Source organism: Leptodactylus fuscus, unplaced genomic scaffold (assembly GCF_031893055.1).
Source record: "Leptodactylus fuscus isolate aLepFus1 unplaced genomic scaffold, aLepFus1.hap2 HAP2_SCAFFOLD_193, whole genome shotgun sequence".
In the NCBI taxonomy this organism is placed as follows: domain Eukaryota; kingdom Metazoa; phylum Chordata; class Amphibia; order Anura; family Leptodactylidae; genus Leptodactylus; species Leptodactylus fuscus.
In genome coordinates, this window is record NW_027440216.1 from 56,137 (window position 1) to 83,131 (window position 26,995).

The window sequence follows — 26,995 nt, forward strand, 5'->3', positions numbered from 1 at the left end:
GTTCTCTCCCCACCCCCTTCATCTTCCCCAGTGTCATGCCGTTCCCCCCTCCCTTTCATTTGCCCCCCAGTTTCATGGGCCCCCTTCATTATGTTCCACCTTAATATTTAATACAAAACAAACACTTACACTCACCTTCTATCACTCACCTTCCATCGTTCCCCCGACGCTCCTCTCTCCTCTCTCTCACTCCAGTCATATACGCGATTAAAGCAGGAGCTGGGACCTCAGCTCCTGCTTAGCTACGGCCTGGCTTGCGTGTGTAGGTGCGATGTGATGACGTCATCGCGCCTACACACGCAAGCCAGGCCGGAGCTTTAAAGCAGGAGCTGAGGTCACAGCTCCTGCTTTAATCGCGTACAGTGGCGTAACTAGGACTGGCGGGGCCCCGTGGCGAACTTTTGACATGGGGCCCCCCCCTTCCTGACCGACACCGAAGATCTCGACCGACTAACCCCCCGCCCCCCCCGCCGCATTCCTGCACGCTCAATTATGTCCCATATTGGCTCCTGCACATAGTATTATACCCCATTGTGGCCCCTGCACATGGGATTATGCCCGATAATGAACACCCACAAACAATTATTATACTCTGGGGTATTTTCAGACCCCAGAGTATAATAATCGGAGACCGAGGGGAGATACACACATAAAAAAAAAAGTTACTTACCTGTCTCCGGCTCCGCTGCAGTCTTTGGTGGTGTTGGCCATCTTTAATAACACACTGATGTCACATGACATTTCATACCCTTCCTCCATCTGCCCCCAGTTTCATGCACCCCTCATCTCTACCCACATTTTCATGTCCTCTCCTCCATCTCTGCCCCTAGGTTACTGTTGCTCCTCACCACACATATACACACACTCACACACACTTACACACACATATACACACACTCACACACACTTACACACACATATACACACACTCACACACACTTACACACAGACAGACACTCTCCATCCTGCATCTCCCTCCCCCTCCCCTTCATTACCTCGCAGCAGATCTCTCCTTCTCTTTCCAGGACTGTACGGGCTATAGACACGCCCACCCAGTCATGTGACGGATGACGTCACACAAGGTCCTTTCAGCTTTCCCCCGCTCTTAGCACAGTTAAAACAGTTTGTCTGTGATAACAGCGGGGGTAGCAGAGGTAGCTGTCGCCGGGCCCCTTATGTCACGGTGACAGGCAAGTGCCGGGGGGCCCCCAGAGGCTCTGTGGGCCCCGGCACTTGCCCGACTGCCGAGCTGACCGGGTCCATTTTGTTAGGGCCGGGCCGTGGGGCCCCGCTAAGCGCGGGGCCCCGGGCGGTTGCCCGGCTCGCCCGGCCCTGGATCCGCCCCTGGGGTTAGATTTTGGGGATTCTAATTATAGTACGGAAGGGTTTACATTAGGAATTGTGATAGGCCTGTCTGATAAGATGTGTCTTTAGTTTGCGTTTGAAACTGTAGAAATTGGGAGTTAATCTGATTGTCCGGGGTAGAGCATTCCAGAGAAGTGGTGCAGCTCGGGAGAAGTCTTGTATACGAGCGTGGGAGGTTCTGATAATAGAGGATGTAAGTGTTAGGTCACTGAGTGAACGGAGAGCACGGGTTGGGCGGTAGACGGAGATGAGGGAGGAAATGTAGGGAGGTGCAGCATTATGGAGAGCCTTGTGGAGGAGGGGGATAACTTTATATTTTATTCTATAATGAATAGGCAGCCAATGTAGTGACTGGCACAGACCAGAGGCATCGCTGTAGTGTCTAGCCTGATAGATGAGCCTGGCCGCTGCATTCAGAATAGATTGTAAAGGGGAGAGTTTAGTGAGGGGAAGGCCGATTAGTAAGGAGTTACAGTAGTCAAGGCCAGAATGAATCAGAGAGACAATAAGTGTCTTTAGTGTATCTCTGGTAAGGAAAGGGTGTATTCTGGAAATGTTTTTGAGGTGGAGGTGACATGAACGTGCGAGTGATTCAATATGAGGGGTCCATCCATTACTGTCTGCTCACTTGCAAGTGGGATAAACACCACATAATTCCCCATGTTATTCTGATGGCCATAGGCTCAGCATATATACCTTCCCCATCTTATATTCTGACGCTCCTATTGTATCAGCTTATACTAGTCATCTGCATTATTTCAGATATGTATATTCTGTATATTATAAAAAGCACCAACTAAGTATCAATGTATAAATAACACAAAAAAATTCTTTTGATTTTAAATCTAAATTTATTGTTACAAAAATGTTTTTAATTGTAAAAATTATTGGTATCAGGAAAACAAACACATAAAAACATTTAAAAACACACAACAAGAGTGGAGGTCGCACTGGACTGAGCAGCTCCAGCAGGTGTATAATCTGCTAGTGGTGTGGGGGATGAGAACAGCCACAATAAAGGTGTGTATAGAGAGGCCCAGTATTTTGTATATATAAATGTAAATAGGCTCCTATTGCCCACAATATCACAAGATTAGGGCACTTAATTGAAAAATATCTGTAGCATTGCAAAGATCATACCCCCATCACCACTATATAGTAAAAGCATATCAGGTAACAGAACCAATGTAAAGTTACACACACATGCCAATATTACATAAGCCAACCTACATAGGACAAAATGTGAAGCATATATATAAACCACTGTTCACCAGCTGCGACCTCCACTCTGAGCCCCGACGGACCGTTTCACCCCTGCTTCTTCAGGGGGCCTGAATATATTATATATATATATATATATATATATATATATATATATGTATATTATAGCCTGCACGATGAAATGCCCAATCGGAATAGTTATCGGAGGCTTAATTGGCAGATATGTGGTGTTTTCCTTGTTGCGGGTGATTGGCGTTTGGCCACACATGCCTGTATAGCTGGAATACATCTATACTATGCAGTAAGACACAGGCGAAGCGGCTACGGGATAGTCTGAGAGCCGGCAGTAATTCTATGCATGTGTGGGGCAGGGTCTAATGCGGTGCCTTGATTGGAGCCAACTGGAGAGATAGGAGGAGCTTGGCCTTTAAAGGGATTCTACCATTAAAGCAACTTTTTTTCTAATTACTACGTCGGAATAGCCTTAAGAAAGGCTATTCGTCTCCTACCTTTAGATGTGGTCTCCATCGCACTGTTCCTTAGAAATACCGGTACTTACCGGTATGCTAATGAGGTCTTGGCAGCAATGGAGGCATCCTTCTTCTTCATCTGCCTCCTCCCATTGTCTGTCGTCTTCTTCTTTCGTCATGTCTGACGCCTGCGCAGTCAGAAACGCGTAGGAAAGTCATTTCTGACCCAAGTAAGGGGTTCATGAAGCACTGAGTCTTGTTGGTTTGGCATTAGGCCAGTGACCTCAGGATAAGTGTTTTTGTGAAATCCCTGGTGTTAATCTTGGAGGTTAGTCATTACAATACTTACTTCCCCAGATTGAGCTATGACATGTCTTTTTGGTTAAGGGAGGTAGAGGCCAGTTTTCAGAGGGAACCTTGTTTAGTTCAAGGGTGATAGTGAATATACTCTGGGCTCTCTAATACTCCCTGATCTGGAGTCAATTACCTTACCCCTTATCTTGAGAAGTGTGGTTTAAGGCAAGTGCAGGATGGGAAGGAGACAGTGATTACCTTTGCCAGCCCGTCTTTGAAGGGAGCTGAGAGAAATGACCAGAATTACATTTCCTTCAAGCTGTTGTTCCTCTCCCTGGTGTGGGCTGTTATTGAGAAGTTCAAGGACTGTCTGGCAACTACTCCCTTTGAAGTCTACACAGACAACAACCCACAACCCGCTCTTGAGCAAAGATGAGCATCACATCTGGCCAACTACATCTTCATGGTCAAGTACAAGCCCGGCAAAGCCAACATTGGAACTGATGCCTTGTTCTGGCCACCAACAGAGACCAGACCTTGGGAGGATGCTGATGTGTGGGAAGAGATGGAGATGCCAGCCTTCTATGCCCCGTATGCCAAGCAAGCAGTTCACACCTTTAAAGGCCCATCCCCCTCTGCTACTCCTACACAGTCACTGGTGAAGTCAACTCCTGAGACAAAATTGTAGGTCCAATTGCAATCTGAAAGTAAAGTTCTGCATGAGATACAAGACTTTCTAAGCCAAGGGATGATGCCAACCGGACTCTGTGGAGTTCGTGCCAACCCAGAACTGTGTAAGCTGTGGAGGCAGAGGAGGAAGCTGTTCCTAAGAGGAGGATTTGTTTACAGACTATCCACTGATCCTGACTCTAACACCGTCCTTCATCAGATTATCGTTCTTCGGTGCAATGTGGGCACAGTCTTGGAGGCCAACCGTGACAAGTATGGACACTTCGGGGTTCAGAAAACAGAGGCTACCATCATTGGTTCTACTGGGTTGATCTGAGGGAGGATGTCGATAAGTGGTGCAGAGAGTGTACTGCCTGTACCCTTACCAGAGGGGAGAAAGCTGACCAGAAGGCTCCACTCCATCCCATTGAGAGTCATCACCCTGTGGAGATTGTGGCTCTGGACCACCTGAAGATAAAACCCAGCCACTCTGGATACACCTACGTCTTGACTATAATTGACCACTATACCAAGTTCACAGTGGCTGTCCTCATACATGATCTATCAGCTAAGACAACTGCTAAGAACTTCTGGAAGCCTCTTTCCCTAAGGCTGTCCTGAGAAGATCCTCACAGACTGGGGTTCAGCCTTTAAGTATCAGCTATTCCTGGAACACTGCACCCTGTATGACTGCAAGAAGCTGCACATACTTCTTACCACCCACAGGGCAATGGTCTTTGTGAGAAGATGAATCAGACTCTTCTTGGGCTTCTCAGGACTTTGTCACCCTCCAGCCGAGCAGATTGGCCATTGCAGTTACCTGAGCTACCAGTAGAACAACCAGAAGAAGCCGCAGTTGGTCCACAGGAATCACTTGAAGGTGTGTCTGCAGGTGGACCCTACACCCTCAGTGCTGTCTCCTTCACCTGAGGGTAGTTTGGATGAGGAGGTCCTCATTTCAGAGATAGGTCAAAGAAGTTCGTTAAGAATCACCCCTTAAATTTACTTAAAATAGTGTATATCATTGTCAGGGCTCCTGGGAACCTTCCATTACCTCTTTTAGGCCTCCTCACAGAGACAATGAGATGAGGCAGCCAGGGTCAGGCCTCAGCGGTGACATGGGCATCTTGATTGTCACGACAGTTGGCTTTCCCATGTTACAACTGATGGTCGGACGCTGCGAAGAGGCATAAAACAGTGTATTGCGCACCATATTATGTGAATCTATGGGATCATCGCACATGGTGAGTCCAGAAATTGGAGGTTTTCTATTTCCTAGAAATGTATTTCTATGTTCATGTGCAAATACACACTTGTGTATTCTGTTACGATGCAATAGTCTAGTTTGATTAAACACAAACCCACTGTCCAGTATGCATATGGAGTAATGTTACAAAGGTTTGTTGTTATCCTATATTTCTATGCATAAGTTATGGAATATTGATCCTAATAATAAGAAGGGGATGTGTTTTCGTTGTTGGATATAACGCAGACAAGTGAGAACATAGTTCAAGTTAAATGTCTAGTGAGTAGAAAAATCAAAGTAATGTTAAAACAAAGTGATAATAGGAATATGATTTGTAAATGTTTGAGGGAAACAAAGGGAAATAGAGTTGTAGGTTTGTATTACTTGTCTCCATTTATGTAAAGGATATTTTCACCTGTTTTCAACATCACCTGTATGTGCAATCTGTTAATGAATTCAAACTGTGATTGGGAGGAAGTGAAAGAAGAGTATTTAAGGGAACTGAAATCACCATAATGGATGCCTTTTAAAAGGGACTCATTGTTCCGAAACGCGTTGGAGTTTTTTTAGGGTTTTTTTTGTTTAATTTGGTTTGTTTATTTGTTTAATGGATTTATATTAAAAGTTATATTTTATATTCGTCTTCGGAAGAGTAGCCGGTGTTTTTTTGGTATTTTGCAAATTGTATAAAAGAGGTAAGGGGAAATAAGAATGTATGAAATACCTCAGCCTCCATCTATTATACTCTGACTCATCTGACCTGAGTCTCCATTTATTCGGTTTTGTATAAAACCAAACATTTTTAAATATAAAGGCTGAACCCAGTTCACTACTTGTCAGGTCGCCCATCTCGGCTCCTCATAGAATTAAATGTAAAGACTGATATAGAGACTTGTATATATCTCCTGCTTCAGAGACTAATGTCACATGTGCTGCAGTCATAATAGTGCTATTAGTATTAGAAACACCGATAGGAGCTCATGTATGAAAGCTTATACAGCCATAGGTCAGACCGCCCAGCAAGACCCTGCACAGCAACTGGTGATAAACACTCAGGTACCTTTAACATTTTATTAATATAGGTCATCGATCAGCCCCTTTAATTGACTGTTTATAACTATTTTACATGGCGTTTATTATATGAGATATTTTGTTCCATCTCCATATATTTGGTGGTTGTAATAAATAATAAGTTCTGTATACGGGATTTTTATTTTTGCCAAATCCAACACGTTTATTTGTTATTTAGGCACAGCACAGGATGCTTTCTTCTGGCACTGGTCTATGGCTGGTGTGAGATGGCACAGGACTTCCAGTAGTCAGTGGCCGATACCATCAGGCACAGGACACTGCCTTCCAGAAGCCCATAGCCGGTAGGAGAAGCCACAAGACTAGAGATGAGCGAACACTAAAATGTTCGAGGTTCGAAATTCGATTCGAACAGCCGCTCAATGTTCGTGTGTTCGAATGGGTTTCGAACCCCATTATAGTCTATGGGGAACAGATACTCGTTAAGGGGGAAACCCAAATCCGTGTCTGGAGGGTCACCAAGTCCACTATGACACCCCAGGAAATGATGCCAACACCTCTGGAATGACACTGGGACAGCAGGGGAAGCATGTCTGGGGGCATCTAACACACCAAAGACCCTCTATTACCCCAACATCACAGCCTAACAACTACACACTTTACACACTCAATACCACCTCTCTGACAGTAGGAAAACACCTTGAAACATGTGTATTTGGCACTTGCAGTGAGGAGAGCTTGTCACCAGCAGTGAATTTGGCCCTTGTAGTAAGTTGAGGTTGGCACCAACATTTGTTTTGAAAATCAGGGTGGATTGAGCCTCTAACCAGCAGAGTTTGGGCAAATTCATGGTGGAGGGAGCCTCTAAACACCCCAGTTTGGGCAAATTCATGGTGGAGGGAGCCTCTAAAAACCCCAGTTTGGACCAATTCATGGTGGAGGGAGCCTCTAACCAGCCCAGTGTGGGCAAATTCATGGTGGAGGGAGCCTCTAAAAAACCCAGTTTGGACCAATTCATGGTGGAGGGAGCCTCTAACCAGCCCAGTTTGGGCAAATTCATGGTGGAGGGAGCCTCTAAAAAACCCAGTTTGGACCAATTCATGGTGGAGGGAGCCTCTAACCAGCCCAGTTTGGGCAAATTCATGGTGGAGGGAGCCTCTAAAAAAACCAGTTTGGACCAATTCATGGTGGAGGGAGCCTCTAACCAGCCCAGTTTGGGCAAATTCATGGTGGAGGGAGCCTCTAAACAGCCCAGTTTGGGCAAATTCATGGTGGAGGGAGCCTCTAAACAGCCCAGTTTGGGCAAATTCATGGTGGAGGGAGCCTCTAACCAGCCCAGTTTGGACCAATTAATGGTGGAGGGAGCCTCTAACCAGCCCAGTTTGGGCAAATTCATGGTGGAGGGAGCCTCTAAACAGCCCAGTTTGGACCAATTCATGGTGGAGGGAGCCTCTAAAAAACCCAGTTTGGACCAATTCATGGTGGAGGGAGCCTCTAAACAGCCCAGTTTGGGCAAATTCATGGTGGAGGGAGCCTCTAACCAGCCCAGTTTGGACCAATTCATGGTGGAGGGAGCCTCTAACCAGCCCAGTTTGGGCAAATTCATGGTGGAGGGAGCCTCTAAACAGCCCAGTTTGGACCAATTCATGGTGGAGGGAGCCTCTAAAAAACCCAGTTTGGACCAATTCATGGTGGAGGGAGCCTCTAAACAGCCCAGTTTGGGCAAATTCATGGTGGAGGGAGCCTCTAACCAGCCCAGTTTGGACCAATTAATGGTGGAGGGAGCCTCTAAACAGCCAAGTTTTGGGAAATTCATGGTGGAGGGAGCCTCTAACCAGCCCAGTTTGGACCAATTCATGGTGGAGGGAGCCTCTAAACAGCCCAGTTTGGGCAAATTCATGGTGGAGGGAGCCTCTAAAAAACCCAGTTTGGACCAATTCATGGTGGAGGGAGCCTCTAACCAGCCCAGTTTGGACCAATTAATGGTGGAGGGAGCCTCTAAACAGCCAAGTTTGGACCAATTCATGGTGGAGGGAGCCTCTAAAAACCCCAGTTTGGACCAATTCATGGTGGAGGGAGCCTCTAACCAGCCCAGTTTGGGCAAATTCATGGTGGAGGGAGCCTCTAAACAGCCCAGTTTGGGCAAATTCATGGTGGAGGGAGCCTCTAACCAGCCCAGTTTGGACCAATTAATGGTGGAGGGAGCCACTAAACAGCCCAGTTTGGACCAATTCATGGTGGAGGGAGCCTCTAAAAACCCCAGTTTGGACCAATTCATGGTGGAGGGAGCCTCTAAAAAACCCAGTTTGGACCAATTCATGGTGGAGGGAGCCTCTAACCAGCCCAGTTTGGACCAATTAATGGTGGAGGGAGCCTCTAAACAGCCAAGTTTGGACCAATTCATGGTGGAGGGAGCCTCTAAAAACCCCAGTTTGGACCAATTCATGGTGGAGGGAGCCTCTAACCAGCCCAGTTTGGGCAAATTCATGGTGGAGGGAGCCTCTAAACAGCCCAGTTTGGGCAAATTCATGGTGGAGGGAGCCTCTAACCAGCCCAGTTTGGACCAATTAATGGTGGAGGGAGCCGCTAAACAGCCCAGTTTGGACCAATTCATGGTGGAGGGAGCCTCTAAAAACCCCAGTTTGGACCAATTCATGGTGGAGGGAGCCTCTAAAAAACCCAGTTTGGACCAATTCATGGTGGAGGGAGCCTCTAACCAGCCCAGTTTGGACCAATTAATGGTGGAGGGAGCCTCTAAACAGCCAAGTTTGGACCAATTCATGGTGGAGGGAGCCTCTAAAAACCCCAGTTTGGACCAATTCATGGTGGAGGGAGCCTCTAACCAGCCCAGTTTGGGCAAATTCATGGTGGAGGGAGCCTCTAAACAGCCCAGTTTGGGCAAATTCATGGTGGAGGGAGCCTCTAACCAGCCCAGTTTGGACCAATTAATGGTGGAGGGAGCCGCTAAACAGCCCAGTTTGGACCAATTCATGGTGGAGGGAGCCTCTAAAAAACCCAGTTTGGACCAATTCATGGTGGAGGGAGCCTCTAAACAGCCCAGTTTGGGCAAATTCATGGTGGAGGGAGCCTCTAACCAGCCCAGTTTGGACCAATTCATGGTGGAGGGAGCCTCTAACCAGCCCAGTTTGGGCAAATTCATGGTGGAGGGAGCCTCTAAACAGCCCAGTTTGGACCAATTCATGGTGGAGGGAGCCTCTAAAAAACCCAGTTTGGACCAATTCATGGTGGAGGGAGCCTCTAAACAGCCCAGTTTGGGCAAATTCATGGTGGAGGGAGCCTCTAACCAGCCCAGTTTGGACCAATTAATGGTGGAGGGAGCCTCTAAACAGCCAAGTTTTGGGAAATTCATGGTGGAGGGAGCCTCTAACCTGCCCAGTTTGGACCAATTCATGGTGGAGGGAGCCTCTAAACAGCCCAGTTTGGGCAAATTCATGGTGGAGGGAGCCTCTAAAAAACCCAGTTTGGACCAATTCATGGTGGAGGGAGCCTCTAACCAGCCCAGTTTGGACCAATTAATGGTGGAGGGAGCCTCTAAACAGCCAAGTTTGGACCAATTCATGGTGGAGGGAGCCTCTAAAAACCCCAGTTTGGACCAATTCATGGTGGAGGGAGCCTCTAACCAGCCCAGTTTGGGCAAATTCATGGTGGAGGGAGCCTCTAACCAGCCCAGTTTGGACCAATTAATGGTGGAGGGAGCCGCTAAACAGCCCAGTTTGGACCAATTCATGGTGGAGGGAGCCTCTAAAAACCCTAGTTTGGACCAATTCATGGTGGAGGGAGCCTCTAAACAGCCCAGTTTGGGCAAATTCATGGTGGAGGGAGCCTCTAACCAGCAGAGTTGGGGGAAATCAGGGTGGAGGGAGCCTCTAACCAGCAGAGTTGGGGGAAATCAGGGTGGAGGGAGCCTAGTATTAGCAGAATTGTGCAACGCTTATGGTGGATGAGTATGAGGATGCGGAGGAATTGGAGAGGTTGAGTACAGACATGGAGTTTCATGTTGGGGTGCTTTACACAGGTGGGCACAAAAATGACGGCTCTACCCAGTGGTGGTTCATTTTTATCAAAGTGAGCCGGTCGGCACTCTCAGCTGACAGACGGGTGCGCTTGTCAGTGATGATGCCACCGGCTGCACTGAACACCCTCTCAGATAGGACGCTGGCGGCAGGACAGGACAGCACCTCCAAGGCATATAGGGCAAGTTCAAGCCACAGGTCCAACTTCGACACCCAATACGTGTAGGGCGCAGAGGGATCGGAGAGGACAGGGCTGTGGTCGGAAAGGTATTCCCGCAACATGCGCCTATACTTCTCACGCCTGGTGACACTAGGACCCTCCGTGGCGGCACTTTGGCGAGGGGGTGCCATCAAGGTGTCCCAGACCTTAGACAGTGTGCCCCTCGTTTGTGTGGACCGGTGAGAACTTGGTTGCCTACTGGAGGAACTGCCCTCCCTGCCGCCAACGTCACATGCTGGAAACATCTCCATCATATTCTGCACCAATTGCCTGTGGCAAGCATTGATGCGATTGGCCCTCCCCTCTACCGAAATAAAAGACGAGATGTTGTTTTTATACCGGGGGTCAAGGATAGCAAAGATCCAGTACTGGTTGTCCTCCATGATTTTGACAATACGCTTGTCGGTTGTAAAGCACCCCAACATGAACTCAGCCATGTCTGCCACAGTGTTAGTTGGCATGACTCCTCTGGCCCCACCGGAAAGTTCAGTCTCCATTTCCTCCTCATCCTCCATGTCTACCCATCCGCGCTGCAACAATGGGACGATTCGAAGTTGCCCGGAAGCCTCCTGTATCACCATCACATCATCGGACAACTCTTCTTCCTCCTCCTCCTCCTCCATTAAACGCAGTGAAGCGGACAGATGTGTGGACCTAGTCTCCAGCTGTGACGGATCGGATGCTATCCCTAACTCCTCTGTGTGATCTGAGTTATCCCTGATGTCAATCAGGGATTCTCTCAGAACACACAAGAGCGGGATTGTAAGGCTCACCATCGCATCCTCAGAGCTCACCCTCCTTGTGGACTCCTCAAAGACCCGTAGGATGTCACAAAGGTCTCTCATCCATGGCCACTCATGGATGTGAAACTGAGGCAGCTGACTTTGTGGCACCCTAGGGTTTTGTAGCTGGTATTCCATCAAAGGTCTCTGCTGCTCAACCACTCTATTCAACATCTGAAACGTTGAGTTCCAGCGTGTGGGGACGTCGCACAAAAGCCGGTGTTGTGGCACATGCAGGCGTTGCTGGAGAGATTTTAAGCTAGCAGCGGCTACTGTCGACTTGCGAAAGTGGGCGCACATGCGCCGCACTTTCACCAGTAGCTCTGGAACATTGGGGTAGCTCTTTAGGAAACGTTGCACCACTAGGTTGAAGACGTGGGCCAGGCATGGAACATGTTGGAGTCCGGCAAGCTCCAGAGCTGCTACCAGGTTCTGGCCGTTATCACAAACGACCATGCCTGGGCCCAGGTGCAGCGGCTCAAACCATATTGCCGTCTCATCGAGGAGAGCATCCCTCACCTCGGAGGCAGTGTGCTGTCTGTCCCCCAAGCTGATCAGCTTCAGCACAGCCTGCTGACGTCTACCAACGCCAGTGCTGCAACGTTTCCAACTCGTAGCTGGGGTCAATCTAACAGCGGAGGAGGAGGCGGTGGCGGAGGAGGAGGCGGTGGCGGAGGAGGAGGCGGTAGAGGAGGAGGAGGAGGGGGGTGTTCTTCTCGTGTCCCTGCCAGGAATGTTAGGCGGGGAGACGAGGTACACCGGGCCAGTTTGGGAAGCAGTCCCAGCCTCAACTACATTCACCCAGTGTGCCGTCAGTGAAATGTAGCGTCCCTGTCCGCATGCACTTGTCCACGCGTCGGTGGTCAAGTGGACCTTTGTGCAAAGCGCGGAACTAAGGGCCCGCCTGATGTTGAGTGACACGTGCTGGTGCAAGGCGGGGACGGCACACCGGGAGAAGTAGTGACGGCTAGGGACGGCATAGCGAGGTGCCGCAGTTGCCATCAGGTCCAGGAAGGCGGGAGTTTCAACAAGCCGGAACGCCAACATCTCCTGGGCCAGCAGTTTAGCGATGTTGGCGTTCAAGGCTTGCGCGTGTGGGTGGTTAGCAGTGTATTTCTGCCGCCGCTCCAATGTCTGAGAGATGGTGGGTTGTTGTAAAGAAACGCCTGATGGTGCCTTTGATGGTGCAGGAGAAGGAGATAAGACAGGACCAGGGGAGGATGAGGTAGAAGTCAACAAAGTGGCGGAGGCAGATGAAGTGGTGTCCTGGCTCGTCCTCTGGAGTGCATCGCCAGCACAGTCAGCAGTGGCAGTGGCAGAGGCAGAGACAGTGGCAGAGGCAGTGGCAGTGGCGTGAACGGCAGGCGGCCTTTGTCCTGCCGTTGCTGCCTGCCACTGATTCCAGTGCTTGGATTCCAAATGACGGCGCATTGAAGTGGTGGACAGGTTGCTCTTCTCAGAGCCCCTAATCAATTTCGAGAGGCAAATTGTGCAGACAACACTATATCTGTCCTCGGCGCATTCCTTGAAAAAACTCCACACCTTCGAGAAACGTGCCCTCGAGGTGGGAGTTTTTCGGGGCTGGGTACGAACTGGAACATCTTGGGAGATTCCGGGTGTGGCCTGGCTTCGCCTAAGCTGCTGACCTCTGCCTCTGCCTCTAGCTACCCTTTTTGGTGCTGCACCTGCCTCAACATCCACACTACTTTCCCCGCTTGACATCCCCCCTGTCCAGGTCGGGTCAGTGTCCTCATCATCCACCACTTCCTCTTCCAACTCCTGTCTCATCTCCTCCTCCCGCACAATGTGCCGGTCAACTGGATGCCCTGACGGCAACTGCGTCACATCATCGTCGATGAGGGTGGGTTGCTGGTCATCCACCACCAAATCGAACGGAGATGGAGGAGACTCTAGTGTTTGAGCATCTGGACACAGATGCTCCTCTGTTAGGTTCGTGGAATCGTGACGTGGAGAGGCAGGTTGAGGGACAATGAAAGGAGCGGAGAACAGCTCTGGGGAGCAGGGACAGTTTGGGTTATTGTTCTGTAAAGCTTCGGAATTTTGGGAGGAAGGAAGACAAGACTGTTGGGTAATAGGAGGAGAGGAGGCAGAGTCTGACTGGCTGCTGGACAATGTGCTGTAAGCGTTCTCTGACAGCCATTGCAAGACCTGTTCCTGGTTCTCGGGCCTACTAAGGTTTGTACCCTGCAGTTTAGTTAATGTGGCAAGCAACCCTGGCACTGTGGAGTGGCGCAATGCTTGCTGCCCCACAGGAGTAGGCACGGGACGCCCTGTGGCTTCACTGCTACCTTGCTCCCCAGAACCATTCCCCCGACCTCGCCCACGGCCTCGTCCACGTCCCTTTCCGGGAGCCTTGCGCATTTTGAATTCCTAGTTAGAAATTGGCACTGTATACCAGTAGTAAAAATTGTGGGTGCACGTAACCCCAATATATTCTTTGAATTACCAGTCAGAAACTGGCACTATATGGCAGTAGCAAGAAATGAGGGTATTTGTATTCCCAATATATTCTTTGAATTCCCAGTCAGACAATGGCACTGTATACCAGTAGTAAAAATTGTGGGTGCACGTAACCCCAATATATTCTTTGAATTACCAGTCAGAAACTGGCACTATATGGCAGTAGCAAGAAATGAGGGTATTTGTATTCCCAATATATTCTTTGAATTCCCAGTCAGACAATGGCACTGTATACCAGTAGTAAAAATTGTGGGTGCCCGTAACCCCAATATATTCTTTGAATTACCAGTCAGACACTGGCACTATATGGCAGTAGCAAGAAATTAGGGTATTTGTATTCCCAATATATTCTTTGAATTCCCAGTCAGACAATGGCACTGTATACCAGTAGTAAAAATTGTGGGTGCACGTAACCCCAATATATTCTTTGAATTCCCAGTCAGACACTGGCACTATATGGCAGTAGCAAGAAATGAGGGTATTTGTATTCCCAATATATTCTTTGAATTCCCAGTCAGACAATGGCACTGTATACCAGTAGTAAAAATTGTGGGTGCACGTAACCACAATATATTCTTTGAATTACCAGTCAGAAACTGGCACTATATGGCAGTAGCAAGAAATGAGGGTATTTATAACCCCAATATATTCTTTGAATTCCCAGTCAGACAATGGCACTGTATACCAGTAGTAAAAATTGTGGGTGCACGTAACCCCAATATATTCTTTGAATTCCCAGTCAGACACTGGCACTATATGGCAGTAGCAAGAAATGAGGGTATTTGTATTCCCAATATATTCTTTGAATTCCCAGTCAGACAATGGCACTGTATACCAGTAGTAAAAATTGTGGGTGCACGTAACCCCAATATATTCTTTGAATTACCAGTCAGAAACTGGCACTATATGGCAGTAGCAAGAAATGAGGGTATTTGTATTCCCAATATATTCTTTGAATTCCCAGTCAGACAATGGCACTGTATACCAGTAGTAAAAATTGTGGGTGCACGTAACCCCAATATATTCTTTGAATTACCAGTCAGAAACTGGCACTATATGGCAGTAGCAAGAAATGAGGGTATTTGTATTCCCAATATATTCTTTGAATTCCCAGTCAGACAATGGCACTGTATACCAGTAGTAAAAATTGTGGGTGCACGTAACCCCAATATATTCTTTGAATTCCTAGTCAGACACTGGCACTATATGGCAGTAGCAAGAAATGAGGGTATTTGTATTCCCAATATATTCTTTGAATTCCCAGTCAGACAATGGCACTGTATACCAGTAGTAAAAATTGTGGGTGCACGTAACCACAATATATTCTTTGAATTACCAGTCAGAAACTGGCACTATATGGCAGTAGCAAGAAATGAGGGTATTTATAACCCCAATATATTCTTTGAATTCCCACTCAGACAATAGCACTGTATACCAGTAGTAAAAATTGTGGGTGCACGTAACCCCAATATATTCTTTGAATTCCCAGTCAGACACTGGCACTATATGGCAGTAGCAAGAAATGAGGGTATTTGTATTCCCAATATATTCTTTGAATTCCCAGTCAGACAATGGCACTGTATACCAGTAGTAAAAATTGTGGGTGCACGTAACCCCAATATATTCTTTGAATTACCAGTCAGAAACTGGCACTATATGGCAGTAGCAAGAAATGAGGGTATTTGTATTCCCAATATATTCTTTGAATTCCCAGTCAGACAATGGCACTGTATACCAGTAGTAAAAATTGTGGGTGCACGTAACCACAATATATTCTTTGAATTACCAGTCAGAAACTGGCACTATATGGCAGTAGCAAGAAATGAGGGTATTTATAACCCCAATATATTCTTTGAATTCCCAGTCAGACAATGGCACTGTATACCAGTAGTAAAAATTGTGGGTGCACGTAACCCCAATATATTCTTTGAATTCCCAGTCAGACACTGGCACTATATGGCAGTAGCAAGAAATGAGGGTATTTATAACCCCAATATATTCTTTGAATTCCCAGTCAGACAATGGCACTGTATACCAGTAGTAAAAATTGTGGGTGCACGTAACCCCAATATATTCTTTGAATTCCCAGTCAGACACTGGCACTATATGGCAGTAGCAAGAAATGAGGGTATTTGTATTCCCAATATATTCTTTGAATTCCCAGTCAGACAATGGCACTGTATACCAGTAGTAAAAATTGTGGGTGCACGTAACCCCAATATATTCTTTGAATTACCAGTCAGAAACTGGCACTATATGGCAGTAGCAAGAAATGAGGGTATTTGTATTCCCAATATATTCTTTGAATTCCCAGTCAGACAATGGCACTGTATACCAGTAGTAAAAATTGTGGGTGCACGTAACCCCAATATATTCTTTGAATTACCAGTCAGAAACTGGCACTATATGGCAGTAGCAAGAAATGAGGGTATTTGTATTCCCAATATATTCTTTGAATTCCCAGTCAGACAATGGCACTGTATACCAGTAGTAAAAATTGTGGGTGCACGTAACCCCAATATATTCTTTGAATTCCCAGTCAGACAATGGCACTGTATACCAGTAGTAAAAATTGTGGGTGCACGTAACCCCAATATATTCTTTGAATTCCCAGTCAGACACTGGCACTATATGGCAGTAGCAAGAAATGAGGGTATTTGTATTCCCAATATATTCTTTGAATTCCCAGTCAGACAATGGCACTGTATACCAGTAGTAAAAATTGTGGGTGCACGTAACCCCAATATATTCTTTGAATTACCAGTCAGAAACTGGCACTATATGGCAGTAGCAAGAAATGAGGGTATTTGTATTCCCAATATATTCTTTGAATTCCCAGTCAGACAATGGCACTGTATACCAGTAGTAAAAATTGTGGGTGCACGTAACCCCAATATATTCTTTGAATTCCCAGTCAGACACTGGCACTATATGGCAGTAGCAAGAAATGAGGGTATTTGTATTCCCAATATATTCTTTGAATTCCCAGTCAGACAATGGCACTGTATACCAGTAGTAAAAATTGTGGGTGCACGTAACCCCAATATATTCTTTGAATTACCAGTCAGAAACTGGCACTATATGGCAGTAGCAAGAAATGAGGGTATTTATAACCCCAATATATTCTTTGAATTCCCAGTCAGACAATGGCACTGTATACCAGTAGTAAAAATTGTGGGTGTATATAGCCCCAATTCTATTGCTAGGGGACTTGCAGGGTATTTCTGGGGTGAAGGTGGGGGGGCACACCGTTGGAACGGGTATCGGGGTATATATCGGGTATACGGGAATACACTGACAGTGTATTCCATTCAGGATCCTGGGAAAGCTGGGTTGCGGCGATTGAGCCCGTCAGTGCCACGTTACACTGACAAGCTTCTCCCTGGAATTTAGCTCTTACAAGAGCTGTTGGTTGTCTTCTCCTTCCTATCCTAGCCTGTCCCTGCCTACCCAGAATCTAAGCCCTAGCTAGCTGGACGGAAACCTCCGTCCCCGGTGAATTGCAAGCTCAGAATGACGCGAACCTGGGCGGCGCTGTTCTTTTAAATTAGAGGTCACATGTTTTCGGCAGCCAATGGGTTTTGCCTACTTTTCTCAACGTCACCGGTGTCGTAGTTCCTGTCCCACCTCCCCTGCGCTGTTATTGGAGCAAAAAAGGCGCCAGGGAAGGTGGGAGGGGAATCGAGTAATGGCGCACTTTACCACGCGGTGTTCGATTCGATTCGAACATGCCGAACAGCCTAATATCCGATCGAACATGAGTTCGATAGAACACTGTTCGCTCATCTCTACACAAGACGCTAACCTCTCGAAGTCCACATCCACAGCTGCTTCAGTCTTTGTCCAGTAGTATTTCTTATTGGCACCATATTGTAAATGACATGTCCAAATGGTTACATAGCAAGTATGGGTGAAATAAGGATTTCATTTTCAACCTAATAATGACTTGCTATGGTTATCCAGAGGAAGGCGAAAAACCCCCTGAGGAACAAGTATTGGTTTGTCCTCAGTTTAGGGGGAAAAAAATTCCTTTCTGACCCCAAATATGGCGATCGGAATGAATCCCTGGATAGTCGGTGCTGGAATCTACATGGACATTCAGTGCAGGTTTGGCAGGTTTAATGCACGAAGGAGAAGGTCTGCAACACTCTTCTTTAGGTAAAACTTAAATGCTTTAATCCAGAGGTTCTCAAACTTATTTTGTCTACCGCCCACTTCGAGAATTAATTATTTTCTAGCGCCCCCCCAAATTTTTTCACTTTACTACATCTTAAGAATCACAATCGCAGTCATTATGTTAATAATTAAATTATGTGTGTCATGTGAAAATAAGACTTTCTGATGAGGGTAATGTAAAACACCATTTTATAATATTAGGAAAACTTTTATTCATGTTATTAAAACAAACATTTCATTTTTAATTTTAAAACTCATCTAATGTGAAGGATGAATTTGATGATTTTTAACAAGTTTGTTAATATCAGGCTCGAATTTACTCAAAAACAGCCGTAAGTCACCGCGTTCGGTAATCTGCAACCGATTTCTCTTTTTAGTTAGCAACGTTGCCACAGTCCACGTTCACACAAATACGATGATGGGAATGCTATCAAAAATCGTTGAACGATGGACCACAATCCAGGGTACAATTGCGGGATTGGCTTTTGTAGCCAAAATTCTTGGTATCCATTTTTGAACTTTATTTTTATTTCCTCGTTCGTTATCAGTTCTATGAGTTCTTCTTCCAGCTGGGGTAATCCTGCTGTGTTGATATTTGAAAAAGGATCCAACACCCAGTCCGGTATTTCCAATTTTAAAATGTGCTGGAATGATCTGCCTTCTAAGCTGCCTAAAAATCTTCTTTCTTCCTGTTTGCTCGCATCAATTAACCCCGCCCCCAAATTAGCGTGTAGCTCCGCCCACCAAATAGCGTGATCCTATGGGATGACTGAAGGGCCTGTGATGTCATCAAAAGGTCCTGTAGACTTGGATTTACCTTGTACGGAGTTTCCTAAAGGACCTGGCTCCTCTGCCCACTAGCAGCCTGCTCTATATAATAAAGCTTTATCCTAGTGAACAGAGAGACCGGGTCCTTTAGCCCAGTAGGATTTCGACTGCTTTATATAAGAAAGCAGCACTTATTCCACACACACACACACACCCCACACCCCCTCTATCTCACAGCAGGGAGCTAGGTGATGTGTATGTGATGTGTATGTGTGGTGCAGACACAGGCTGGCTCCGTACACTCAGACCCCACACAGCAGGGAGCTACGTCATGTGGCTCCCTCAGCAATGAGCAGGGGGCCAGGTGCTAGTGTCCATAATGAATTGAATAAAGTAAGATAGTGGACAAACAAAGCAGTTTTGCTGAAGCAGTGTATTTAGGAAAAGTCTTAAATCCACATTAACCAGCAGTATAGATAGAATGATTGGGTACTATTCCGTTATCGGGCCAGCAGCAGCGCATTTCAGCACCAGCTTTCGGGACAGCAGTTCAGTTCAGCAGCGGGAATTACAATGACATCCGAGGACTGCTGGCCCGATGCTTGTGCCCAGTAGCCAGTACATCAATGACCCCCCCTCCATCTCCTCCTCCTTCCAGTGCTGCCCCCCAGCTCTCCTTACATCTACCCCGTACCCTCTCCCCGCCACATGACTAAGCCGATGCTGGCCCGATGATAGAGGCCGTGCTTGTGTGTAGTAGGCAGTACATCGATCGATGCCCTCATCCTCCTCTTCCTTCCAGTGCTGCCCCCCAGCTCTTCTTACATCTGCCCCGTACCCTCTCCCTGTAATAGGCCTCACCGTAAATCTTGAGCAATGAATGCTACTAGATAGCCGCCGGACGCTGCAGAAAGTTTGTCCCTCCGGCTCACTGTAGCTCACCGTTCCTATAGTCGGCGTGTTTCTTGTCAGGGCCTGGATTGAGCCCCGGTGTCTTTCCTTTCGGTCTCGGTACTAGCGCTGAGGTGAGGCCTAGTCGTGTGGCGGGGAGAGGGTACGGGGAAGATGTAAGGAGAGCTGGGGGGCAGCACTGGCAGGAGGAGAAGGATGGGGGAGGGGGGTCATCGATGTACTGGTTACTGGGCACAAGCATCGGGCCAGCAGTCCTCGGATGTCATTGTAATTCCCGCTGCTGAACTGCTGTCCCGAAAGCTGCTGCTGAACTGCGCTGCTGCTGGCCCGATAACGGAATAGTACCAATGATTGTTATGATACCACCCCTTTAAATTAGCCATCGCCCCCCCTAAACTGCTTCAACGCCCCACCAATCTTCTCTGTGCCCTTTACTGCCCCCCTATAGGCCTCCAGCGCCCACAAGGGGGCGTTATCGCCCACTTTGAGAAAGACTGCTTTAACCCATCGTTTAAAACCAGAAAGTAGACACACAGCAGTGATAACAGAAAAACATAAAGGTGCGTTAAAAAGGTTTAATGCACATCAGTGGAGAAAGGATTGTCCTAGATTCTGCGAAGAAAGACTTATCGGCCGATTACTCCTATAAGAAGACAAATACACATGTGTAAGAAGCGGCTCATAACATACATACATATATACTATACAACTGTGGGGTGGCGGATATAAAAATAATGATAATGTATATAGTGCGTGTTCCCAGAAAAGAAGGAGATTCTTTGTAATCTCATTGCACCTTTTTACTCTTTTAACACAGATGCAGCCAATTTTAGGACGTGTCAGCACCTCTATGTGGTATAATGTACAGGGACCGTCCACACTCCTATATAGTATACTATAGAGCTGGGCTCAGTAACCTCTGGGCTTGTGAAGATGGGAAGTATAGTTTCACAACAGCTGGATGCTCAAAGGTTTCTGATCCCAGCTATGGAGGACCTATCAGATCCCTGCTATGGAGGACCTATCAGATCCCAGCTATAGAGGACCTATCAGATCCCTGCTATGGAGAACCTATCAGATCCCTGCTATGGAGGACCTATCAGATCCCAGCTATAGAGGACCTATCAGATCCCTGCTATGGAGGATCTATCAGATCCCTGCTATGGAGGACCTATCAGATCCCAGCTATAGAGGACCTATCCGATCCCTGCTATAGAGGACCTATCAGATCCCTGCTATGGAGGACCTATCAAATCCCTGCTATAGAGGACCTATCAGATCCCTGCTAAAGAGGACCTATCAGATCCCTGCGATAGAGGACCTATCAGATCCCTGCTATAGAGGACCTATCAGATCTCTGCGATAGAGGACCTATCAGATCCCTGCTATAGAGGACCTATCAGATCCCTGCTATAGAGGACCTATCAGCTGTCCGGTGTGGTGTAGTACAGAGGGCCTTCCAGCTCTCCAGTATTGTGCAGTTGTCCAATGTGTGTCCTCCTGAAGTATATATCCCCCCAGTATAGACCTACATACAGGTCAATGGTTGTGATAAATAGACTCACCAGCTCGATGTCTTTTGCAGGAATACATTGCAGTGATTTCCTTTATCTTACCCCGGAGTCTTATTAGGGGTTTTCAGGGTCCTGGGCTGGTTCTCTCAGGCTGATGGAGACACCTTCTCGGGACAACCTTAAAGATAAATGCTGAGAGGAAAAAAAGAAAATATTTCACATCAGAAACGCTCTTATGAATATAGATCTAATTTATACGTGAAGTGGGCATTTCTGTTTTAGGGAGAAATTGTCATCTTCTACATATGTGGAGCACATGAGACACGTCACACATCTACTCACCTGGAAATCTGTATAATTGGTCAGTTGTTGAATTACGAGGCAGAACATCTGAACCCACTCGACCACCATGCCTGCATCAGAGATGACCTACAGAAGAGAAGGAGAGAATAGCAGATATTAGTGCCCGGATTTACTCACCATTGTCTGCTGTGGATTGAGATAGAAGGAAATCTTATCCACCAAGAGATTCCATTTTACTGTTAAGGGGATCCTATCATTGGGAAACCCTATTTTCACAGGCTATTCTTCTCCTGCCTTTATTTTTCTGCTCTACGCTGTCGTTTTGGAGACTTTTCTTATTTCTTCTTTATTCAAACGAGTCTTCAGAAAGCACTGAGGGCGTCCCCTGTTCCTTAAGGCACACGCTCTTCCGAAGATCCAGCGTCGCTTCTCCGCAGCATTAGCACCTGCCGATTCTGTGTTCAGGATTCAAATTCCGCACATGCTCAGTCAGCTCTGCCATTTCACATTGGACAGAGGCAACTGAGCATGTGCAGGATTTGAATCGGCGGGTGCTGATGATGCGGAGAGGCATCAGCACAAGAAGAGAGAGGCGGCGCTGGATATTCGGAGGAGCGTGTGCCTTGAGCAGAGGGGACACCCCAGCACTTTCTGAGCACAGGAGGAACGCCATCTGTGCTTTCTGAAGACTCATTTGTATAAAGAAAAAATAAGAAAATTATCCAAAACGGCGGCGCGGAGCAGAAAAATAAAGGTAGGAGAAGAATAGTCTTTCTAATCAGTGGCAATTCAGACCCAAGAGTATAATAATCAGAGAACCAGGGGAAGAAAAACATAAAAAAGACTCTGTTACTCACCTATCTCCCGGCTCCTACACTGTCAGCCTCCGAAGTAGTCCATCTTCAATGACGTCAGACGTCACATGACCCAGGACACAGGCCGGGGTCATGAGACGTCAGATGACTAGGCCGAAGCCTGCCCGGATCGTGGAGAGGTAAGTAACAGTGCTTTTTATGTTTCTTACCTCTCCCAGGCCGTCAATCATTATACTCGGGGGTCCGAAAAGACCCCCGAGTATAATGATAGCAACGGTAGCGGCTGTAACCAGGCCCCTAATGTCCCGGGCCCTGTGGCAGCTGCCTCTGCTGCTACGGCAGTAGTTACACCACCGTTTCTAAAGGTTATTCCGATGTGCGGTTAGTGAAAATAGGGTTTCCCAATGATAGAATCCCCTTAAACATGATGTATATGGATAATACAAGATGGTGGAAAGTGAAATAAACTCACCTGCTTATGGTTGTCAGGGATTAGATGGAGGTAAAAACTGGACATGACTCCACTGACTGGAAGGACAAGTTAAGGAAAAGTAACAGAATTCTAATATTATAGTATTTCCTATATTCACTGCCTAAATTGGGAAAAAAATTTAGGGGGAACTCTGGAATAATTATATACAAAAACCGGGGACGTCACCAAGTAGGCCTGAAGCCTTCTGGAGCCAGAAGAAGTAAGTAACAGTGATTTTATGTTCCCTCACCTCTCCTAGCCCTACGATCCTTATACTATTGAGGGCTGAAAAGACCCCGGGTACAATGATAGTGGTATTTGTGTGGTTCCTTATACTGTTCCGGTATAAACTGGGCGTTCGGGACCAATTTACGCACTGCCTATATTGTTATATCAGATCTATGCTACAATAGAATCACAAGGGAGGACTTTACAGTTGGGGAATAAGCTTCAAATACCAGCCAGAATCCCCTCCCCCATTGTTTACAAAGCAGGAAGGAATGGCGGACACAGCGCCACACCTCCCATGAGGCGACCTGAAGCGACCGCTTCAGGCGGCGCTTTGCCAGGGCCTCGGGGAGGGCGGCATTTTTGCTGACCTAAGCCAGTCCAGGACAAGCTGTGAACCCATGGTTCCCCCCTGGGCGGACACCTCTTATTTTTTAAGGTCACTGATAAAAGAAACGCTTTGCTTGATGTTTTGCGGATTCTGCAGCTGATCCAGACACAAGAACCCACAGAACAAAACTACTGCTGTTTAGCCCCTTTGTTTCTGAGGCTAAACTCTGAGCAAAGCTGTGGCAGAAATCCGAAGCTCTGCCACCGGTTATACAGCGCTGGAATTTGGGGAGGAATCTAAGGCAGAAGACCACCTCAAGTTCCTCTCCAAATTCTGTCATGTGAATAAGGCCATAATCTCCTCCCCTCAGTATCACTTACTACCAGTTATATATAAAAGGATACAGAATAGCATTAGTACAGATGTCACCGAGGTCAGAGCCAGTCTAATATGGCACATTCGCCGACTGCTGAAGGACCTCTTATACAGGAGAATCGCTTGACATAAGTTGAAAATGTCAGCACATCCAAAACCGAGTCCTGAGCCAATATCGTGAGCTGTAAGGTTGACATTCACCTAGAATGGAAATACAGATATATGTTATCAATGAGGCTGACAAGGGTTAATTATGATTTGTATTTATAGACACCAGGGGGCGCCACTGTAACTGTGATTTCTATGGGAGAGACTAAAAAAATCCAAAAACTACAGATATATAACACAGTATAAACTATACTAAATATAAATAAATATATATATATATATATATATATATATATATATGTACTGACTGTCAGACAATGTTCACTTTCTATATTACATGACATATGATTGAATATTTCCAATAAAACAAGATAACTAACCGGAAATACAGCATTCAGGGCGGACCCAATACAGGATATCCATCCTATGGCGAGTAGTATTCGCTGGCCTATGAGATGTCGCTTCTCCGATGGTTCAGTCCGAATTATCATGAACTTGTATTGGAGGAGAACGATGCCAGCTCCTGTAATAGACAATACATGTTATCAGTCAGAGATTTCTATAGGTCACTTCTATAGACACCTGTACAATCTCCAGTCATGGCCGCCGGTCAGTGCTGATGTTTTCACCCTATTAGAAGCTCCACTTACCCAGAATGGAAGACACCATGAAGACCACCGTGTAGATCACGGACTCGGGCAGCCGAGCTGCTGTCGCACTGTGAAAGAGAGTAAAATATTGGGTGTTAGTAGGACACAAGCGGTGGAATTGTCACATCTCATCCCTATCTATAACTCTCCCCTCCCCCATACTATCCACTGACTATCCTTTAACTCAATCACTGCCACTTTTTTTTAGCAGATGTGATGGCTGCAGGTTATGAATAACCTCCGACCCTTTACCTGCCCCTACATATACTCTACACCCAATGATAGATTCCCTTTCTCAGATATAGAGGTGCAGTACATGAAAAAGGGAGTCAAATAAAATGATTATTTCTGACATTTACAATAATAGATACAAATATTAATCTGATAATAACAAGAATCAGGAATCTCGCCCCATCCCCTCTTACCTGATGTACGGATGTGTTTCATGCCCTAATATTACCGTTACGGCAAACAGGGTACTGAGACCCAATAGCATCCATATGGACCACAGGATAGGCAGGAACGCCAAACCCCGGATTTCCATGACGCAAAGTAGGTAGATTCGCTAAATAAATCGCTGCTTTATAGCACACTATCTCTTTCTCTGTAGCTACAGATAAGAAGACTGTGGGAATGGCAGGCAGAGGATTTTATAGGCTCAGAACTCGATGAGGTCACAAGAATTTTGTGATGTCATAGGTTCTCTTGCCATTGTTCCATCATTCCACATGCAGCCTGAAGCTGATTGGTGCTCAGTATTGTAGATCTTGTCACATCTATCCTAATATGCATATTGTATAAGAGAATCTCCTGCACATTGTAGTGTAATAGCTGCTATATCTATATTCATTTACAGGATTGTATAATACCCTGAGCCCCGCTGACCCTAAAAGACAGAAAAACCCACAACTCCTTGTATGTGGATATCGTCATATTTCTCTATAATCTCTAATCCAACATGTGGTTATTGGGCAAAGGAAACTGATTAATAAAAAGCTGTGAAACCGCCCCTGACACGCTGCGTATAGAGCTGTCTATAGAAGAACATATAGTGACTACGAGGCTCAGCCCAGAATAATCCCACAATAAGACACAAGAATAAACCACAGAAATCCCTCATCTGTATTATGTGTATTCCAGGGAGCGCAGATGGTGAATACATGTACAGGGAGCCGCGCGGTCACCTCTATGGGGGCAGATTCTATAGATGGTGATAAATCCATAATCCATTACCATTTATCACAAAGGTTTTATTGATGTTCAATATTGGAATCTGATCTTTTGATGGTGTTCAATTGGCTCGACCAACCAACCGGCCACGTAGTCACTTCCCAGTTGTTCCCTTCCAAAAATACTGCTCTCAGACTACTGTTTCTTTTAAGGAATTGTACTAATATAAGAATAGCATGTACCTTCTGTAAAAACAGCACCACTGTCCATCATGTATATTTTGTTTGTCCAGTCTGCACCATTACTATTACCTGCACGATACCCTAAGGGCCCCTGCACACGGAGGATACGCTGGCTGATTTTGAACGTGTAAACATTCCGAATCAGCAGTGTTTAAAACATGTTCCATTGCTTTCTATGGGACCCGGCATACGCGTGCTCCCCATAGAAATGAATGGGAAAAAGCAGCCCATTAATTTCTATGGGGAGAGCACGTATGCTACCGCCCATAGAAAGCAATGGGATCTGTTTTAAACGCCGCTGATTCGGAACGTTTACATGTTCAAAATCAGTCAGCGTATCCTCCGTGTGAAGGGGCCCTAAGAGAAAAAAGATAATATTGTAAAACATTCTCTGTGCTAAGTTTTTAGCAGGACTCCTTCTCTTTGACCTTCCATAACCATAGCTTTTTTTTTTACTTATTACAAGGTAAGAGTGTTGCCGTAGTTAGACAATGCCTCCTTCTCCCTCCTGTACTGACCTCTGACATTCAAGCTCATTGTAGCTAGCGGGAAAAACTACTGTCAGCGAAGCTAAAAGGCAAAAGAATATGATTTTAAATTGATGGTGTTGTGTTATAGGCTCTGGTGTAACCAGAAACGGCGGGGACCCGTGGCGAACTTTTGACAATCGACCCCTCCTATGCATTCCTGCGCGCTCTATTATACCCCATAGTGGCCTCTGCACACAGTATTATCCCCCACAGTGGCCTCTGCACACAGTATTATCCCCCATAGTGGCCCCTGCACACAGTATTATCCCCCATAGTGGCCCCTGCACACAGTATTATTCCCCATAGTGGCCCCTGCACACAGTATTATCCCCCATAGTGGCCCCTGCACACAGTATTATCCCCCATAGTGGCCCCTGCACACAGTATTATTCCTCATAGTGGCCCCTGCACACAGTATTATCCCCCATAGTGGCCCCTGCACACAGTATTATTCCTCATAGTGGCCCCTGCACACAGTATTATCCCCCATAGTGGCCCCTGCACACAGTATTATCCCCCACAGTGGCCTCTGTACACAGTATTATCCCCCATAGTGGCCCTGCACACAGTATTATTCCCCATAGTGGCCC

General features: G+C 46.5%; 1 protein-coding gene across 1 annotated transcript; it reads right to left on the bottom strand.

Annotated features, from left to right (window-relative positions):
* Positions 1-21,295: 21,295 nt before the first annotated feature.
* LOC142187321 (DNA damage-regulated autophagy modulator protein 1-like) lies at positions 21,296-25,007 on the bottom strand. The gene is made up of 7 exons (XM_075261544.1): positions 24,889-25,007; positions 24,464-24,531; positions 24,194-24,336; positions 23,735-23,906; positions 22,772-22,827; positions 21,524-21,610; positions 21,296-21,373 (listed from the first exon to the last, which is right to left on the bottom strand). The coding sequence occupies exons 1-7, from the start codon at positions 25,005-25,007 to the stop codon at positions 21,296-21,298; spliced, it is 723 nt and encodes a 240-aa protein (XP_075117645.1).
* Between the last annotated feature and the right edge of the window lie 1,988 nt (positions 25,008-26,995).

What these genes read in the sequence shown, in the direction of transcription:
- LOC142187321 (XM_075261544.1), bottom strand. Translation starts at nt 25,007, where the DNA reads ATGGAAATCCGGGGTTTGGCGTTCCTGCCTATCCTGTGGTCCATATGG. An exon ending in CATGGTGTCTTCCATTCTGG is followed by an intron (nt 24,337 to 24,463) that starts GTAAGTGGAGCT and finishes TGTCTATTACAG; the next exon opens with GAGCTGGCATCGTTCTCCTC. An exon ending in CCCTGAATGCTGTATTTCCG is followed by an intron (nt 23,907 to 24,193) that starts GTTAGTTATCTT and finishes TTTCCATTCTAG; the next exon opens with GTGAATGTCAACCTTACAGC.